This window comes from Mercenaria mercenaria, chromosome 12, assembly GCF_021730395.1.
Source record: "Mercenaria mercenaria strain notata chromosome 12, MADL_Memer_1, whole genome shotgun sequence".
In the NCBI taxonomy this organism is placed as follows: Eukaryota; Metazoa; Mollusca; class Bivalvia; order Venerida; family Veneridae; genus Mercenaria; species Mercenaria mercenaria.
The window spans coordinates 44544861-44566095 of NC_069372.1; the positions used below are offsets into that span (position 1 = coordinate 44544861).

Sequence of the window (21235 nt, forward strand, 5' to 3'; positions counted from 1 at the left end):
GGTGAGCTGGACTTGATGATGACCAACTACCTGTATACATCTACAAGATGCGGGCCCTCGGGTATCCCCCAGGCTGGATGGAAGAGGCCAAGGCCGCCCCTGTCCTGTCCATGTTTGATAAAGATGGAAATGGTAAGGCGACTGAGGTTAAAGAAATCATACTATCTAAATGAATAAAATTCAGTTGAACAATTCCTTAGTACTGGTCAAAAGTCCAGGAAGCTGTTGACAAGTGTTGTTTACACAAATTGTGAGAACATTGTTTATGGTTTATGTAAACAGAGAGGTGTAATCTAATTTTGTGAAATCTCCAATAGCGGTAGAAACCCTAATTTGCCTGGTCACCAAGATAATACTTTTACATTTGATGCATAACTGGTTACTAACAATTCTGTATGACTTGGTTACAGATGGAATTTGATATCATCAATTTACTTTTCTTGAAATTTTAGTTAATTCATATGTTGCATCAAAATTCTTTCAACATGTATGTATTTTGAATCTTTTTAAGACATATTCAATATTCTCCAACTCCTGTCATGTTGAATTCATATTATATATATATGAGCCGCGCCATGAGAAAACCAACATAGTGGGTTTGCGACCAGCATGGATCCAGACCAGCCTGCGCGTCCGCGCAGTCTGGTCAGGCTCCATGCTGTTCGCTTTTAAAGCCTATTGGAATTGGAGAAACTGTTAGCGAACAGCATGGAGCCTGACCAGACTGCGCGGATGCGCAGGCTGGTCTGGATCCATGCTGGTCGCAAACCCACTATGTTGGTTTTCTCATGGTGCGGCTCATATATGTATTACCTTTCCGTGTGTCGTCACATGATCAAAGCATCATCTTCATTTAGGGGTGACCATGTTTGAAATTTTATTACATTAAAATATGAAAAGAGTGAGTTTCTAACGACTTGATACTCCCATAATATATGTCATGTATTCTGTTTACATGTACATGCATTTGAAGCTGAAAAGTAAAGCACTCTGCGCATATTATAAGCTGTAACCCTTTTTAAGGACATGTATATACGTTAAAAACTTAATTAAAATTTGTATAAATATTTACAAACCATTACTCTTCAGACATTGATGAAAATGTGGAGGAAGGCGAGACTGGAAAAGAACCCGTTTTGAATGTGCAAAAGATAATCGAGTACCCTGGATTCACGGTTGAAACTCCAGCTGATATTGCTGATGTTAGTATTGGCATATACTGTGAAATCATGTAATTTGATGGGCACCAAATTTTGTGGTGTTGGCGAAAGTGGTTGTTTCTTTGGGATTTGAATTTCCGGAATTTTAAATTTTTAACATGAATTTGAATTGTACTGTTCACAGGGATTTAATTTGATGGATTGACCAAACAACAAATTCCACAAAAAATAGTCCCCAACTAATAATGATTTCACAGTAAGTTAAAGTGTTGGTCAGTTAATAGGGAATGCAAGTTTAAAACCTTGAAATCCTGAAGTTGTCTCTGAGTAACATAATAGGTTTGATTTTAACTTGAAAAACATTCATTATTCCTCAATCTTTTTCTGCAGAGATATCTAGTTCCATTTTAAAGGCACTGACCTCCAGATTTTGGCTGAAAATGATCTTTCTTTGAAACTGAAGTTCTGTCATACTATAAACATTGAAATATGAGATTTTGTTTCTAATCTATCTTAAAAATGCTAAATAAAAAAAAAAAGATACCACAGTCAGGAATCAAAACGGGCCGCCTCGGCAATAAAAAAACTGAACAAGGGAGGAATACGTAATTAACAATTGTTAAATATAAATATTTATAATCAAGGCAGTTTACCTTAAGTAAAGCATTACAAATGCTTTTCACGTTTCATTGTAAAAATAAATAAAAGTAGCTAGTTCTCATGTGTTCCATAACATATAGTCTGTCAGGAATTAAGTTTCAAAGCTTTCTTAATAATTATAGCATTAATTTTCTGATTCCTGAAAAGTTTTTCTTTTTTTGTTATGTGCGATCTGGAGGCCAGTGAATTTAAATATTTATGTACTGTTTGTACTGGTATGTTAGTGAAGGTCTCATTTTTGAAATGTGGTAGTTTTGTTACCTTGCCTCTTCATAAACACCTGAGCAAATGGCAGAAATTAGACTGATTACAGTAGATTTAGATATTTTCGCAAAAGTTTTTATTAGCAATTTATGGTTAGCAGCCTTATGTGCAGTTTTAAGTGTAATGTCTTAAAAATTTGATATTATTGATTTACACTGCTTTTTACGTATTATGTTATGACACTGCTGTCTTTCCGTCTGTTCGTCCGTTAGCAATTTCGTGTCTGTTCTGTAACTATCTAACGACTGGAAGGATTTCAAAGAAACTTGACACAAATGTTTACCATATCGAGACGACATGCAGAGCGCATGTTTTGGATGACTGGCTTCAAGTTCGAGGTCACAAATAGGGGTCAAAAGTCATACCTACGGGCATATATTGCTCTGCATTGTGGTGCTCTTGTTATATGCCTGAAAAAAGGGACATATTATGTGATGGCGCGTGTGTCTGTCAGGAGCATAAGTTCATAACTAATAAAGGTATTGACTTCAAACTTGGTATATAGGTAAATGGCAATGAGACGATGTGAAGAGCGCTTTAAACAGCTCTGTAGGTCAAAGGTCAAGATCACAAATAGAGCTCAAATGTCAAAACTGTCCATCATGTTTCATGTCCGGAGCATAACTTACTAATCATTCAGGTTATTGACTTCAAACTTTGTATGCCAGTAGGAAGTGATAACACATTGTGCAGAGAACATAAACCTGGTCTTTAGGTTTAAGTTCAAGGTCACAATTTTAGCTGTCCATCATATTTAGTGTCCAGAGCATAACTTATCAACCATTTAAGGTATTGACTTCAAGCTTTGGTTGTAGGTAGGTGGTATGTCATGATGTGCAGAGTGTATGAACCAGGGTGGTAGGTCAAATCACACCTTGCTTCCTTCCCCCACCCCATCCCCATAAAACAGAAATCTTTAAATTTTAATTTTTCTTTAAACTTTGCTTTCGTCCCCTGATATAACACTTCAGGCGTATATTGCTCTGCTTTGCAGAGCTCTTGGTATTCCTGTAAAATATCAATACAAACAATAGTATGAATATATTCCAGGAAGCAGAGATGTATGGTCTGCCACCACTACAACCCCATCAGTTGAAAGCTACACTCATAGCACATACTAAGATGCAGGTACGTATTTTCTCATTCTCTATCTTCCTAATGCCAAGAAACCATCTGGGTTTCCTAGGGTAGAGTGCCCATTTTGAGTGTGGGAGGTTGTGGGTTCACTCTCTCTCTGTTGTACCAGAGACATCAAAAATGGTATTAGTAGCTTCCATGCATGGCACTCGGCATTAAGAGTATAATTCTAGTAGTGGGCGACTATGTTTCAGTATAACATGACAGGGTGGGATATAATGTCATTTGTCTGTGGCATAATATTCTATTGAGGCAGTACTATAAAGTTGGGTATTTTGCTCACTGCTACAAACAGACATTATAGCTTTATAGCTCACCAGAGCTCGAAGTGCTCAAAGTGGGCTATTGTGACCATTCATTGTTCGGCGTCAGTCTTGCGTCGTGCGTCAACATTTGCCTTGTGAACACTCTAGAGGCCACTTTTGTGACCCAATCTTTATGAAATAGTCAAAATATTAGTCTTGATGATCAAGTTCGTAACTTTGTCATGTGGGGTCAAAAACTAGGTCAGTAGGTCAGACCAAAGGAAAAGCTTGTGAACACTTTAGAGACCTTATTTTTATGCCCCCGAAGGGAGGCATATAGTTTTTGAACCGTCTGTCGGTCTGTCCGCAATTTTCGTGTCCGGTCCATATCTTTGTCATCGATGGATGGATTTTCAAATAACTTGGCATGAATGTGTACCACAGTAAGACGATGTGCAGTGCGCAAGACCTAGGTCCGTAGCTCAAAGGTCAAGGTCACACTTAGACGTTAAAGGATAGTGCATTGATGGGCGTGTCCGGTCCATATCTTTGTCATCGATGGATGGATTTTCAAATAACTTGGCATGAATGTGTACCACAGTAAGACGACGTGCAGTGCGCAAGACCCAGGTCCGTAGCTCAAAGGTCAAGGTCACACTTAGACGTTAAAGGATAGTGCATTGATGGGCGTGTCCGGTCCATATCTAAGTCATCGATGGATGGATTTTCAAATAACTTGGCATGAATGTGTACCACAGTAAGACGACGTGTCGTGCGCAAGACCCAGGTTCGTAGCTCAAAGGTCAAGGTCACACTTAGATGTTAAAGGATAGTGCATTGATGGGCGTGTCCGGTCCATATCTTTGTCATCGATGGATGGATTTTCAAATAACTTGGCGTGAATGTGTACCACAGTAAGACGACGTGTCACACGCAAGACCCAGGTCCGTAGCTCAAAGGTCAAGGTCACAGACGTTAAAGATCATTTTTCATGATAGTGCATTGATGGGCATGTCCGGTCCATATCTTTGTCATTCATGCATGGATTTTAAAATAACTATGCATGAATGTGTGACACAGTAAGATGATGTGTCGCGCGCAAGACCCAGCTCCGTAGGTCAAAGGTCCTAAACTCTAACATCGGCCATAACTATTCATTCAAAGTGCCATCGGGGGCATGTGTCATCCTACGTAGACAGCTCTTGTTGACCCAATCTTTATGAAACTTTGTCAGAATGTAAGTCTTGATGATCTTTAGGTCAAGTTTGAAATTAGGTCATGTGGGGTCAAAAACCAGGTCAGTAGGTCAGATCATGTGGGGTCAAAAACTAGGTCAGTAGGTCAGATCAAAGGAAAAGCTTGTGGACACTCTAGAGACCACATGTGTTACCTAATCTTTATCAAACTTGGTCAGAATGTTAGTCTTGATGATGTCTAAGTCAAGTTCAAACTGGGTCATGTGGGTTCAAAAAATAGGTCAGTAGGTCAGATCAAAGGAAAAGCTTGTGAACACTATAGAGACCACATTTGTGCCCAAATCTTTATGAAGCTTGATCAGCATGTTAGTATTGATGATCTCTAGGTCAGATTTGCATCTGGGTCATGTTTGGTCAAAAACTAGGTCAGTAGGTCAGATCAATGGAAAAGCTTGTAAACACTCTAGAGACCACATTTTTGACTCAGTCTTTATGAAACTTTGTCAGAATGTGAGTCTTGATGCTCTCTAAGTCAAGTTCGAAACTTGGTCATGTTGGATTAAAAAAGGTCACCTGGTCAAATCAAAGGAAAAGCTTGTGAACACTCTAGTGGCCACAGTTGTGACCCAATATTTATGAAACTTAGTCAGAAAGATTGGCTTGATGATTTCTAGGTCAACTTTGAATCTGGGTCATTTGGGGTCAAAAACTAGGTCACCTGGTCAAGTCAAAGGAAAAGCTTGTGTACACTTTAAAGGCCACATTTGTGACTCAATCTTTATGAAACTGGGTTAGAATGTTTTGTCTTAATCATTTCTAGGTCAAGTTTGTATCTGGGTCATGTGGGATCTAAAACTAGGTCACTAGGCCAGATCAAAGGAAAATCTTTTCAGCTTTCTAGAGACCACAATTTAAGTTTGAAACTCATGAGAATTAGTCATAATGTTTTTTTTGATAATCTATAGGTCATGTTCGAATCTGGGTCATGTGGGGTCAAAAACTAGGTCACCTGTCAATTCAAAGGGAAAGCTTGTGAACACTCTAGAGACCACAGTTGTATCCAAATCTTTATGAAATTTAGTCAGAATGTTTGTCTTGATGGTCTTTAGGTCAAGTTCAACTCTTGGTCTTGTAGGGTCAAAAACTAGGTCATTAGGCCAGATCAACTCTGGTGAGCCATATATAGGGCCATCATGGCCCTCTTGTTTGTCTGAAAGATTGTTGAAAAAAAAAGCCAAACTTGAAAACACACACTTTCCTGATGCAAAACATTTTCTCAGTATTTAAAAAAGTGCTAGACTATCGTATAGCAAAACATCCCTGGATAACTTTGTTGTTGTAATGAATGTTTATCTCAGTAGCTTCATATTTAGAAATAATATATAGCAGAATAGTGTTTAAATACAATTTAAACATGATGAAGAGGTGATATGCCAGCCAAATAATTTCTAATCAAATTGTAAATTGCTGTTCCTTATTGATATCATTTTAAAAATCAAAAAAAGGACTAAATCATGTAACCCAGGCCAAATAACCTGAAGTAGGCATGCTGGCATTATAACTGGTAAGTGGTTATTGGCCCACCTTGAATGAGTGATAAGAAGTTGGTTAACATTTGTATTTTATATGATTAGCTGATTCAAACAGTTGAGTTATTATGCTCCACTTTGAAGAAGGAGAAGTAGATTGTTTTGCAGATTGTCGGTCGGTCTGTTGACCATTCTGTTTCCGGGTGATAATTCAAGAACACTTGGGCCTAGGATCATGAAGTTAATAGGGAGGTTGGTCATGATGAGCAGATGACCCCTATTGATTTTGAAATTAGTAGGTCAAAGGTCAAGGTCATTGTGACCCGTGAACAGTTTAACAGTTTCCAAATGATTTCTCAACAACACTTAAGTCTATAATCTCAGGGTTTCTACTGCAATTCGCCAAATATGCCAATGGTGAAAAAAATAAAAAGTGGCGAAAATTTTTTTTTGCCGTAAATGTATTTTTAGATCAACTATGCGAAGAATAGTCTAGCTATTCTACTCACACTGGCATCGGCGTCGCCGTCGGCATACACCTTGGTTAAGTTTTGGCATGCAAGTACATACAGCTATCATTTAAAGGCATATAGCTTTGAAACTTATTTTTTCTTTTTCTAGGTCAATTACCAACCTCACTGAGTCAAGTTCCATAACTCTGATATGTATTTTGAGCAAATTATGCCCCCTTTTGGACTTAGAAAATTCTGGTTAAAGTTTTACATGCAAGTTACTATCTCCAAAACTAATGCAGATATTGAATTGAAACTTCACATGTGTCTTTGGGGTTATAAAACTAGTTGATAGCATGAAGTCCAATAACTCCGACCTGCATTTTAGCCAAATTATGCCCCCTGTTGGACTTAGAAAATCCTGGTTAAAGTTTGACATGCAAGTACATACTGTTATTAACAAAAGGCATATACCGGTAGATTTGAAACTTAATTTTTCTTTTTCTAGATCAATTATCAACCTCACTGGGTCAAGTCCCATAACTGTGACATGTGTTTTGGGCATATTATGCCCCCTTTTGGACTTAGAAAATCCTGGTTAAAGTTTTACATGCAAGTTACTATCTCCATAACTAATGCAGATATTGAATTGAAACTTCACATGTGTCTTCGGGGTTATAAAACTAGTTGATAGCGTCAAGTCCCATAACTCTGACCTTCATTTTAGCCAAATTATGCACCCTTTGCACTTAGAAAATCCTGATTAAAGTTTTGCATGCAAGTACATACAGCTATTACTTAAAGGCATATAGATTTGAAACTAATTTTTCCATTTTCTAGATCAATTATTTTTCCATTTTCTAGATCAATTTCCAACCTCACTTGGTCAAGTCCCATAACTCTGACATGTATTTTGGTAAATTATACCCCCTTTTGGACTGCGAAAGTTCTGGTTCAAGTTTTACATGCAAGTTACTATCTCCAAAACTAATGCAGATATTGAATTGAAACTTCACATATACCTACAGGGTTATAAATCTAGTTGATAGCATCAAGTCCTATAACTCTGATATGCATTTTGGTCAAATTATGTCCCCATTTGAACTTAAAACTCTTGATATTTAACATTTTGGGTAATATTTTCCTGCTTCTGGGACAATATTTCCAATAGTCAAGCTTGGCTGTCTTATGGACAGCTCTTGTTTAGCTCATCTGTCACATAGTGACAGGGTGAGCCTTTGTGATCGCCCTTCGTCCGTCATCCATCCACAATTTCCTTGTGAACAGGATAGAGACCACATTTTGTATTTTATTTTAATCAAACTTGCACACAACTTGTTTGGCCATAATATCTCGCTTCCTTTCGAAAACTGGCCAGATCCCATCATGGGTTATAGAGTTATTGCCCCTTAAAGGGCCAAAATTTGCTATTTTTGGCTTGTGAACACGATAGAGACCACATTTTGCAATCAACTTTAATAAAACTTGCACACAACTTGTGTTGGCATAATATCTCGGTACCTGTCGAAAACTGGCCAAATTCTATCATGGGTTCCAGAGTTATGGCCCCTTAAAGGGCCAAAATTTGCCATTTTTGGCTTGTAAACATGATAGAGACAACATTTTGCAATCAACTTTAATAAAACTTGCACACAACTTGTATTAGCATAATATCTTGGTTCCTTTCGAAAACTGGCCAGATCCCATCATGGGTTTCAGAGTTATGGCCCCTTAAAGGGCCAAAATTTGCTATATTTTGCTTGTGAACACGATAGGGACAACATTTTGCAATCAGCTTTAATCAAACTTGCACATAACTTGTATTGGCATTATATCTTGGTTCCTGGCCAGATCCCATCATGGGTTCTAGAGTTATGGCCGCTTAAAATTCCAAAATTTGCTATTTTTGCTTTTGTAGTCATATAGAGACTTCATTTGTGGTTTGATTTGATACAAACTTGCAAAATATCTTCAACAACAATAAATCTTGGATTCCATGATGAATCTGTCAGATCCAATCATAGGTTCTGGGGTTATTTGATATCTGATTACCTCCCCGGATTTTAATCAAAATGGATTTATATCGAAAGTACTTATAGGTCTCATTTAAAATTTCATTATTGTTATTAGTTGGACTCAGACAATCAGGGTAGATAACTATGGAATGATTTAATATCAAATTACCTCCCTTTATTTTTAGCTCACCTGAGCACGAAGTGCTCAAAGGTGAGCTTGAGTGATCACCCTGTGTCCGGCGTCCGTCGTCGTCCATCGTCCGTCCGTCGTCAACAATTTGACTGTTAACACTCTAGAGGTCACATTTTTGGCCCAATCTTAATGAAACTTGGTCAGAATGTTACCCTCCGTAAAATCTTGGACGAGTTCGATATCGGGTCATCTGGGTTCAAAAACTAGGTCACCAGGTCAAATCAAAGGAAAAGCTTGTTAACACTCTAGAGGTCACAATTTTGACCCAATCTTAATGAAACTTGGTCAGAATGTTACCCTCCATAAAGTCTTGGACGAGTTTGATATCGGGTCATCTGGGGTCAAAAACTAGGTCAACAGGTCAAATCAAAGGAAAAGCATGTTAACACTCTAGAGGTCACAATTTTGGCCCAATCTTAATGAAACTTAGTCAGAATGTTATCCTTAAAAAAGTCTTGGACAAGTTTGATATTGGGTCATCTGGGGTCAAAAACTAGGTCACCAGGTCAAATCAAAGGAAAAGCTTGTTAACACTGTAGAGGCCGCATTTATGACTATATCTTCATGAAACTTGGTCAGAATGTTAATATTGATGATCTTAAGGTCCAGTTTGAATCTGGGTCATGTAGGTTTAAAAACTAGGTCACCGGATCAAATCAAAGGAAAAGCTAGTTAACACTGTAGAGGCCACATTTATGACCGTATCTTAATGAAACTTGGTCAGAATGTTTATCTTGATGCTCTTTAGGTCAAGTTTAAATCTGGGTCAGCTGGGGCCAAAAACTAGGTCACTAGGTTAAATCAAAGGAAAAGCTTGTTAACACTCTAGAGGTCACATTTATGACTATATCTTCATGAAACATAGTCAGAATATTAAACTTGATGATCTTTAGGTCAAGTTCGAATCTGGGTCATGTTGAGTCAAGAATTAGGTCTTGGGGGCAAATCAAAGGAAAAGCTTGTTAACACTCTAGAGGCCACATATATGACTGTATCTTCATGGAACTTAGTCAGAATGTTAAACTTGATGATCTTCAGGTCAAGTTCGAATCTGGGTCATGTTGGGTCAAAGACTAGGTCACGGGGTCAAATCAAAAGAAAAGCTAGTTAACACTGTAGAGGCCACATTTATGAACATATCTTGATGAAACTTGGTCAGAATGTTAATCTTGATGATCTTTAGGTCAATAGGTCAGGTGAGCGATACAGGGCCTTCATGGCCCTCTTGTTTATGTAAATGCTCTAATGAGATTGGTTTGAAACATTATTTATGTCTTCCATGGTAAGAAATTTCTACTTTTACTTACTTTTCTAATATATTGTTGTTAAAGGCTTGTACTCTGTATTTCAACATGAATGCATGATTACCTCCCCTGATTTTAATAAAAATGGATTTATCTCAGAAAGTATTTATAGGACTCATTTAAAATTTTATTAGTTGGACTGAGACAATCAGGGTAGATAACTATAGGCTGATTTTATGTCAAATTACCTCCCTTTGTTTCAAATTAAAATTTGTGTATCTCAGTAATCAATGAAGATACTGATTTGAAATGTCATTTATGCCATCAGATGGACTCGAACAGTCAGGGTAGATTACTTTTGACTGAATTTATGACAAATTACCTCTCTTTATTTTATGAAATGAATATACCTCAGCAGCATGTAATGAGATGGGTTTTAAATGTTATTTAAGTCTTCCAGGGTAAGGAATAGTCATGCTAGTACAAAAATGCAGCATTTGAGCCTTGGACCCTCAGACTTGTAATGGAGAATGGCCCTGACTAGTACATGATCCATAGGTCAAAAGGGACTGTTACAAGAAAATATTTATCCTGATGATATTTAATGTGTATGCCTATGTGATCTATGTTAAAACTTGATCTTATCATTAAGAGCAATGGTTCTCAGGTGAGCGATATAGGGCCATCATGGCCATCTTGTTTTTAATGTGTATTTCTTTGCCTAAAGTGCTGTATCTAGCCTTAAAGTCAGTATTACCCACGGCCGTTTCCGTTCATAATACACAATACACAGCGTGTCACCAACCAAGGGATTACCTATTCGACATCCATTACATAACGCTACCATGTGTCTCCCGATCTTAGACTTTAATTTAACTCATTCTGCATGTGCGACGCATTAATGCGTTGGCCGATTGTTATCTGTATCCGCGTGCTGCTTCTAGGCGGTGTTGTTATCTACATCTGGAAACCGCACGCCGCATACATGCGTCTTTACAGTAATAGCTCTGAATTCCGCGTGTCGCTTTCAGTCGTCACATTTCATTGGTCTTAAAGGCAAAGAAAATCTCCTATATAAGTGACTCCCTCCCCCCCCCCCCCCCCCCCCCCCCCCCCCCACACACACTAAAAGCCAGACACTTTAATCCCCAATAAACAGGATCCTGTCTGGTCCAGTCTGATAAGGGTCCACAAAACCCCTGTAGACTTGACATGTAGTTTATGTCAGAGGATCATAAATTTTATTGATATGTAAAAAGATAATTGGTTATTTCCATTGCTATACATTTCACTGATTGAAATGCAGCTTTTTTTACAAAATTATTTTAATTGATAATATACTAATTGTAATTGCTCATTCTTGTTGAAAAATGACCTGACCAATTAAATTATAATTCTTAGGTCATGACAATTTTCACCATTTTAGAAAACTCTCACCTTTTCAAAGAATACCTGCCTATGCAAATGTATCTTTAATTTAAAATCAGATGCAAAATACAACAACATGTATATCTCTATTAGACTCTAATCTTGCATCAGACTGTTTGTTTGATTTATAATTCCAGGCCTAACTTCTGGGGCTCGAGCAACCCCCCAATTTAGACCAAGAAACAGAGGCCACCATTCCTTAATTTTCCAGGGGGAAAGCTCCTGACCCCCCCCCCCCCCACATAAAGAGGGTACTAACCCCTCCATCACCTCAAGATTTTGGACCTAAAAATGCACCAGAGGCCACCATTTCATGCCTGTATTTCAAACATTTCAAGGGGGAAAGTCCCCTAACCACCCCAGTCATCAAGAGGGTACTAACCCCTCCATTACCTCAAAATTTTGGACCTAAAAATGCACCTGGTAGGCCATCAGGTAAGTGTATACCTGGGAATAAGGTAACGTCTGTGCGTTCTGATTGGTCAGTCATGTAAACAAACCCAGGAAGTGATTATTTTTTCAAAATTGATGTTTTTTCACTGTATTTACAGTATTTTATTATACATTTTGACATAATTTGCTACATTTTATGTGTATTGAAAAAAAGTTTTATCAAAGGAATTTCTCCCACCATGTCAGTGATGTAAACAGGCGGTCATTTCATTCACACGAAAATTACTTAAATAAAGTATCACTATTCATATGTTTTTCGTCCAATATTTTGGTAGAACTAAGACAGTTCTTGAAAAACTTGTAATTAGATATACATGTTTCGATGTATGGAAGGCCGTACACGCCATAATGTTACAATGTAAGTCTATGGGAAAACAATTGGTGGTCTCTAACCTATAAAATGACAAATTGTTGCAACATGCACAGTGTTTGGAGAATACACCACCTGGACACTCCCCAACCCCAGTGCGTCACTGACTGATATTTTGTGGCGGAAATAAATTTAGGGCCAGTGGATACCCTGAATCATGAAAGTTGATAGGAAGGCTTGTCGTGACCAGCAGATAACTCCTATTGATTTTGAGGTCAGTAGGTCAAAGGTCAAGGTCACAGTGACCTGTAACAGTTAAACAGTGTTGGATAATAACTCAGAGCCATGGGGCCTAGGATCATGAAAGTTAATAGGTAGGTTGATCATGGCCAGGAGATGACCCTTATTGATTTTGAGGTGAGTAGGGCAAAATTAAAAAGTCACAGTGGCCTGGAACAGTTAAACAGTTTCCGGATGATAACTTTAGAACGCTTGGGCCAAGGATCTTAAAGTTGATAGGGAGGTTGTTCATAACCAGCAGATGACCTTTTTAACTCGACTATTCGAAGAAAAGGGGAGCTATCCTACTCGCCCCGGCGTCGGCGTGAGCGTGGGCGTCACACAAATGTTAAAGTTTGCGTACCACCCCAAATATTTTCAAAGTCCATTGACATATTGCTTTCATATTTTGCATACTTGTTTACCATCATCACCCCAGTCTGTGAAAAGGAGGAGGCAACACTATCAAACATTTTGACGGAATTATGGCCCCTTTTTGACTTAGGATAAATATTAAAGTTTGCGTACCACCCCAAATATTTTCAAAGTCCATTGAGATATTGCTTTCTTATTTTACATACTTGTTTACCATCATGACCCCAGACTGTGAAAAGGAGGAGGCAACTCTATCAAGCATTTTGACAGAATTATGGCCCCTTTTTGACTTAGAATAAATGTTAAAGTTTGCGTACCACCCCAAATATTTTCAAAGTCCATTGAGATTTGCATACTTGTTTACCATCATGAACCCAGTCTGTTAAAAGGAGAAGGCAACTCTATCAAGCATTTTGACTGAATTTTGGCCCCTTTTCGACTTAGAATAACTGTTAAAGTTTGCGTACCACCCCAAATATTTTCAAAGTCCATTGAGATATTGCTTTTATAATTTGCATACTTGTTTACCATCATGACCCCAGTCTGTAAAAATGAGGAGGCAACTCTATCAAGCATTTTGAATGAATTATGGCCCCTTTTCGACTTAGAATATGCTTATTGTAATGTTGAAGTTTTACTAATTGCTTATATTATACTATCAAACACTGAGAATAGTCGAGCGCGCTGTCCACTGACAGCTCTTGTTTGATTTGGAGGTCAGTAGGTCAGTGGCCAAGGTCACAGTAACCCGGAACAGTTATACCTTTTCCGGATGATAACTTGAGAACTAAACTTGATTTTGAGGTCAGTAAGTCAAAGGTCAAGGTCACATTGACCCAGAACAGTAAAACTTTTTTGCCAATTATTTAGAGAATGCTTTGGTCTAAGATCACATTTGATACGAAGGTCACTTATGACCCATAATTATTGATTTGAAGTCAGTATGTCAAACATCCAGTGCTCAATGACCAAATAATTTCTGTTCCTTGAGCTGTCACTGAAGGCATCAAGGCGGGGCATTTCATGTTCTACAAGCTCTTGTGTCAACCAAGTGGCAACCATGGAGAAATATAGGACAAAAAATGTTTGCAAAACTATTTATTCAGCTGAATGTAAAAGATTATCTTTAATAAGCAAAAAATTAAAGCGAAATTAATATTTTAGCAAAAAGAAAATGTCTTTGGTTTTCTCTGAAAAAAAATTCTATTCTTCAAGTTCTGAAAAAATAACACAAAGCAAAAAAAATAAATCCAATTACTCCAGTTGGTGGTTACAGCATAAATGCCCTCTAAATAGGGCTTGCTGGAGTAAATTCTCTATTTTGGTTTTTAGCGATGAGGTCTAATACAGACGTGCATACATTTTCCCATGTTGTTTTTAATTTATACTCATTGTTTTCAAGTATCCATAATACTCTAACATTACTCTTGAAGAGCATTTTCATAGTGGGCATCATCAGGTTTTCATCCACATGACCTTTTATCATAAGTATGATAGGTTTGTTTAGGCGATTTGCCAGGTCTATCTCATTGTGGCAGTAAGCGCTGGTGCAGTAGCTATCAGACACTACAACAATGAAAGCTGATGCCCGCTCTATACATCGAGCAGCTTCGTCGAGAATCAAGAAACCTGGTCGCAGGTATGCGTCTCCGGTACAGACTAGGTTTCTGTCTATACCTGTCATAAGTTGCAGATTTTCATTCAGTTTATCCAGCAGATAATTCTGTACAAAATCTGTGTCATCACTGCTGTGTGATAAAAAAGCAACAAATTCATATTGACCTTGACCTGCTTGCAAATTCATTAAAAAGTTCATTCTTTTGGCTTTATTTCTTGCCCATTTTTGACATTTGTATGTGATTGTCACAGTTACCACAGCAATAAGAGCGGTCAGTCCCACTGATGTGCTTATAGAAATTATAATTGTCTTCTTATTGCATATGCCCTGTACTAGTTCTGGTGTACGATAGTTGATGTTTTGTGTAGAGCCACTCTCGGTAATACATCTAAGATTTGATGTTGGAATGTCAACAGATTTGGTGCTTGTAAGCCAGCTGATGAACCTTTTTGCCTCACACTTTGAACATGAAATAGGGTTAGACTCTAGTTGTACAGATGTTCTTGCGTCCCCCTGTTTGTGTACCCTTGTGTTCATGGATTCCAAGTTATTCATAGAAATTCCATTCAGAATCTTTATCCTATTATTTCGAAGATCAAGCACTTTCAGTTTTTTCAGATGTTGCAGAGTAAAAGTAACCTGTTCAAGGTCATTGTGTGAAAGGTCAATCTTTTCAAGGTCATAATTCTGAATAAAAATATCTTTTGGTATGCTTGTCAGAAAGTTTCTTGATAACTTAATCACTTTTAAATGGCGCAGGGAAACATATAATTGCTTAGAAAACAGGTGATGTTCTTCAACCATTTTATAAAGCTGATTGCTTGATAGATCTACCCTTTCAAGATTTGGGAAACATGTAGGTATACTTGGATGAAGGAATTCTAGTCCATTCTCAGCTAGATCTATATTTTTAAAGGAAAAAGCTGCATAAGTGTTACACTGCGTCTGAATATCTAGATATTTGATTTGATTTTGTCGAAGAATAAGTTCTTGACTTTGCGATTTCAAAGGTCTGTTTACTTGCACAGTACTATTAATTATCCACCACTGGCCACTTCCTAAGGTGCTGCTAAGATTTACAACCTTAGGAGAAAGATAATAATATAAGTTGTCAGAAATATCTGATGAATGCCATACCTTATTGTATACTTTGATTTTAGATGGAATTTCCCAAATCAGGCGCGTATGACTAAAATCCAAAACATGTAGGTGCATGAATTTACTGACATCAATGCTTTCATCTATAGTCACATGTGATATTGTACAATGTGATATGTTCACATTTTTTAAGTCTTTCATAAAATTTGACAGGGCTGTAAAATTTATGTCAGATATTCTTGTGTAGCTAAAATCTAGAGCTGTAACGTTTTTATCTTGCAGTGCTTGTGCCAGTTTCGTGCCCAGTTCAATTGGTTCCCTGTATAAATTAAAAAATGACAACTTCAAATTTTCTAAGCTGGGTAATACACCGTTTTCATTTAGACTTCGCACTAATGCAGTGGGACTCAACCTTGTACATCCAGACATGTCTAATAACTTCAGAGTGTCCAGTCCTGTAAAGGCATCCGGATCAAGTTTAGTGCTTTTCGTCACATGTATATGTAGCTCTTGAAGGGATTTTAATCCATGGAAACATTTTGACTTGAAAATGATTACAGAAATATATTCACTTTTATTGTATGTTAACTCAAGTGATTTGACCCTTCCCCAGTTATCAACCTCAAAATATGAACTGTTCACTTCAAAGATTGGATTTTCTTCTTTAAAATCCAGGATACGTACAGAGGAAATTCCGTTTGGAATATCTTTTGGAATATAGTTACATTTCAGTGTTGCGTTCATTGTATCACAGTACTCCTTTAAAGAAACTACAGTTGACAGCTTAATTAGCATCAGTAAAACAGTTAACACAGAAGCCATTATCCTGCACAAAAACTTTAGGCTATTTACAAAACTTCCTGTTATGTCTGTCATAGCACATGATCTGTGTGATTTTGCATATTATTATTTGGTACTTCCTGCTTTAAATTGGCTGAAAAGAATCGGGTGGCTGCATGTAAAATCCCCACACATTTTAATCCCCACACATTTTACACTATCAAATTCCTTTATGTAACAGGTCACCTCCTAAATTTCCTGTTTATTAAGGAATTGTATATTCAAACTACAGTAAAACACCGCTTGCTCGAGGTCGCAAGGGGATGAGTAAGATGCTAGAGTTATCCATGGTTTTGAGCGACCAAAACATTGACCAACATATGAAGAAACCTGTAAATTGTTTTACCAGTTGTCATCAGGACCATTTGCAGAGTAACTGGTGATGTGTAATTATAAAATGATTGTGACATTTTCAAAAAACTGTTACAAAGTTATCTATAATAGCACATACGAAGAATCAGCTAAGACTTTTTTATTTTTATTGATCAACAAGTGCATATCAAAATTATCGTAAGGCTATATTATTTCCTTGGTTTGCGTGCAAACAACTGCTGATTAAAATATTAAGATCTCAAACTAACTTCTCAATCCCGCAGAAAAGATGTTTTAAGTAATCGGTAATTGATCAATATTTGATAAACAAAAACTTTTCTTCAACCTTTTATCAATGATTAAAATTCATTATCAGATCAAATATACAGACAAACAAATAACTAAGATATACGGGTTATAGACCACGCAATTCTTACGGCATGTGAAAATCTTTAATTAACCGCAGAAGGTATGAAAATTTTTGATACCTCTGCTCGAGTTTGCCAGAAGCAATAAAGAGTAAATTAATACACAGGGACCAGATGTCATGCTTGAGCGATCAAGTTATCGATGCTCGACCCAGCCATGGTAATTTGACAAAGAAAATAGTAGGAAATCGGCAGGGATCACATGAATTGCTCGAGTGAGCCCGGGTGCTTGAGTCATTGATACTTGAGCGAACGGTGTTTCACTGTATTCTTTGTTTGTTTGTTTGTTCTGTGTAGCCCCTTTGATTTGGCTTATTTGTAAGCAAGTGAATTTTTAAAAGGTGGTCCGTAGACCAATCCGTTTCCGGATGATAACTTAAGAATGTTTTGGCTTAGGATCATGAAATTTGATAGGGAGGTTGTTCATGACTAGCAGATGACCTCTGTTGATTTTGAGTTCAGTAGGTTCAAAGTCACAGTGACCTGGAACAGTTAAACAGTTTCCGGATGATAACTCAAGAACGATTGGGCCTAGGATAATGAAAGTTGATAGGGAAGTTGTTCACGACTAGCAGATGACCTCTATTGATTTTGAGTTCAGTAGGTCAAGGTCACAATGTCCCGGAACTGTTAAATGGTTTCCGGATAATATCTAAAGAACCCTTGGGCCTAGGATCCTGAATGTTGATTGGGAGGTTGGTCATGACCAGTAGATGACCCAATTGATTTTGAGTTGAGTAGGGCAAAGGTCAAGGTCACAGTGACTGACTCGGAACAGTTAAACCATTTCCGGACGATAACTTGAGAACACTTAGACCTAGGATCACGAAACTTAAAAGGGAGGTTTGTCATAACCAGCAGATGACCCCTACTGATATTGAAGTCAGTAGGTCAAAGGTCAAGGTCACGGTGACCCAAACAGTTACCCATTTCCGGATGACAACTTGAGAACGCTTGGGCATGGGATTATGAAAGTTGATAGAGAGGTTGATCATGACCAGCAGGTGACCTCTATTGATTTTGAGGTCAGTAAGTTCAAGGTCAAGGTCACAGTGACCTGGAACAGTTAAACTATTTCCGGATGGTAACTTGAGAACGCTTTGGACTAGGATCATGAAACTTGATAGGGAGGTTGGTCATGACCAGCAGATGACCCCTATTGATTTTGAGGTTAGTAGGTCAAAGGTCAAGGTCACGTTGACCCAGAACAGTGGAACATTTTTTGCCAAATAGATCTAAGTAGAGAATTCACATTTGATAAGAAGGTGACGAATGACCCATAATGATTAATTTAAGGTCAGTACATCAAACGTCCAGTGCTCAGTGACCAAATAATTTCTGTTCCTTGTGCAGTTACTGAATGCATCAAAGGGGGCATTTCGTGTTCTACAAGCTCTTGTTGTTATTGTTTTGAGGTATATAGTAAATAATTCATTAATGGCAACAATGTTTCTTATGTGGTTTTTAGTAAAACCTGTAAACCTACATGTGTACTTGGCCTACTTGCTCTTGCAATATTGGTTTAGTCGCCATTGCTGTTACAAAAGTGTATATTAAAATTAATGAAACGTGCAATTTTATATTTCGAGCAGGAAGCGATGAAAAGAGAACTAGACGAACAAGAAACAAAGACGGCCAAGCGGCAGAAAGTGAGCACTGATGATATGGATCTAGATGGTAGGACACGATCGGCAAAATGCTGTGATAAATTTCATAATCATTCTATAAGTTCTGCCTTAGATGTGGGCCCCTAATTTTAGACCAGCCTCAGAATTGTTATCTTGTTGTCAGGCAAGGAAGTAAGGTCACGGCCTAGCTGCAGAAACCCTGTCTGTTAGACCAGCATGTGTTCATTTACTAGGAACTCAGTATGATTTGTGGGATGCTAATTATCATGCATATCATGGTTGTACTGACATTAAATTTAGTCCTAGTTAAGGTGTTGAAATTCATGAATTCATGTCCTCACAGAATAGCAGTTTTTGTTCCAAACCGTGAAATTAAACTATTTAGATAACCTCTATTGAGAAAGCTTCAGTTTGGAAATCTGTATCAAAGGTTATAAAACTAAACTGGGAGATATGCCTTAAGAATCCAGCATCTGAGTGCTTAATTTGGGGGAACAAGCATCTGAGTGCTTAATTCGGGGAACAATCATCTGAGTGCTTAATTCGGGGAACAATCATCTGACTGCTTTATTCAGGGGAACAATTATCTGACTGCTTTATTCAGGGGAATAATCATCTGAGTGCTTAATTTGGGGAACAAGCATCTAACTGCTTTATTCAGGGGAACAATCATCTGACTGCTTTATTCAGGGGAACAAGCATCTGAGTGCTTAACTCTGGGAACAATCTTGAAATTGACCAGTGACAATGCTGAATTCTGATTTGTTTGTTTTTGTTCTGGGTTTCACGCTGTCTTTCAACAGTATTTCAATTATATAACAGCGGGCAGTTAACCTAACAAGGAACAAACTCACAACCTTGAGATTAGTAGTTCTGCACTCTCGCAATTGAGCTTAGCAGGCGGGTAAAGGTGGTATTCTGAGAATAGTCACTGGTCCCTAAACTCAGGTTCATTAATTCTGGCACCAAGTCTTGACTTCATCCTTATAATATATGTGTTACACGAGATCTAGAAATCTGATTTAGCTCGACTGTTGAATAAAGCTATTATCATCACGACGTGTCAGATTGGGTTCCAAGTTTTTTGTACATCACATTTTTGACAAATCTTTTGAGATAAAACTTTGAAACTTTCAACACTTGTTATCCATCACCATGTCCAGTTGTAGGCAAGAGTTCATAACTCCATCAAGAATTTTGACTGAATTATGGCCCCTTTTGACTTAGAAATCTTTGTTAAGTTTTTACCAGTTCATATTTTGTGTGAAGTGTTCGACATATGGCTTTGAAACTTTTGTCACTTGTTCAGTATTATAGTCTCTATATGTAGGCAAGAGTACATAATCTGTCAATCTATTTTGGCTGAATTATGGCCCTTTTTGGACTTGGAAAATGTTCTGTATTTCGTCATCCACGTTGTCAAATTATTGCTAATGGCTTTTAACTTGACACTTGTTTTCTTGATTCCATGTAGCAGATACTTTTGAACAAATTGCGAATTATGGCCCTTTTTGATTGGAAATCTTAATTTTATACCATCCATTGTTAACTGTGATTGAACTTTAACCTTCTTACCATATGGTCACATGCCATTAAGTGCAAGACTTATCGAAATCCCCAAATACAGGAACGTGGTTTGTCTAATCTATTTTTATGCCCTCGAAGGGAGGCATATTAGTTTTCAACTGTCCGTCCGTTTGTTCGTTTGTTAGTTCGTTCATTCGTTCGTCACAACGTTAACTTTTTGCATGAAGGCACTTTACTCGCGAACCACTGCACCCAGGACCTTCAAACTTCACATGCTGATAGTACTTATTGAGTATACCACCCCTACTGACTTTGGGGTCACCAGGTCAAAGGTCAAGGTCACAGGGGCCAACGTTAACTTTTTGCATGAAGGCACTTTACATGCGAACCACTTCACCCAGGACCTTCAAACTTCACATGCTGATAGTACTTACTGAGTAAAACCACCACAACTGACTTTGGGGTCACCAGGTCAAAGGTCAGGGTGCTGCGGGGGCATTTGTCACCATTAGTGACAGCTCTTATTTTTCTTTTGTCTGAAAATCTGTGGTAATATTTTGACCCCATTCTTCAATCAATTCTTCGAATAGTCGAGCGCGCTGTCATCCAACAGCTCTTGTTTTTCTCAGTTTAAAGGAGGGGAGAATGTTGAGTTGTGTTTAGATAAGAAATTAGTTCTAGTGAGAAATAAGAGAGAAGTTTTATTACATTTAATTGTATATTTTCAGTATTTAATCTGCATTGCATTCTGTAATTTAAAATAAAAGGTTAAATTATTTCCCCATTATTTCCTCATCAGCCGGATTGATTTATGTGTATTTATATACACGTAGTTTTTCTTTTA

The 21235-nt window shown here is 37.7% G+C and overlaps 1 protein-coding gene across 1 annotated transcript in view; it reads left to right on the top strand.

The window, feature by feature from the left end:
* The window catches only part of LOC123533601 (zinc finger CCHC domain-containing protein 8-like), a 37922-nt gene that overhangs the window by 13765 nt on the left and 2922 nt on the right, over window positions 1-21235 (top strand). Inside the window, exons 10-13 of the mRNA XM_053520549.1 lie at window positions 5-132; window positions 1090-1202; window positions 3135-3212; window positions 18826-18913. Coding sequence (XP_053376524.1) covers window positions 5-132; window positions 1090-1202; window positions 3135-3212; window positions 18826-18913 — 407 coding nt within the window. The remainder of the gene's footprint in view (window positions 1-4; window positions 133-1089; window positions 1203-3134; window positions 3213-18825; window positions 18914-21235) is intronic.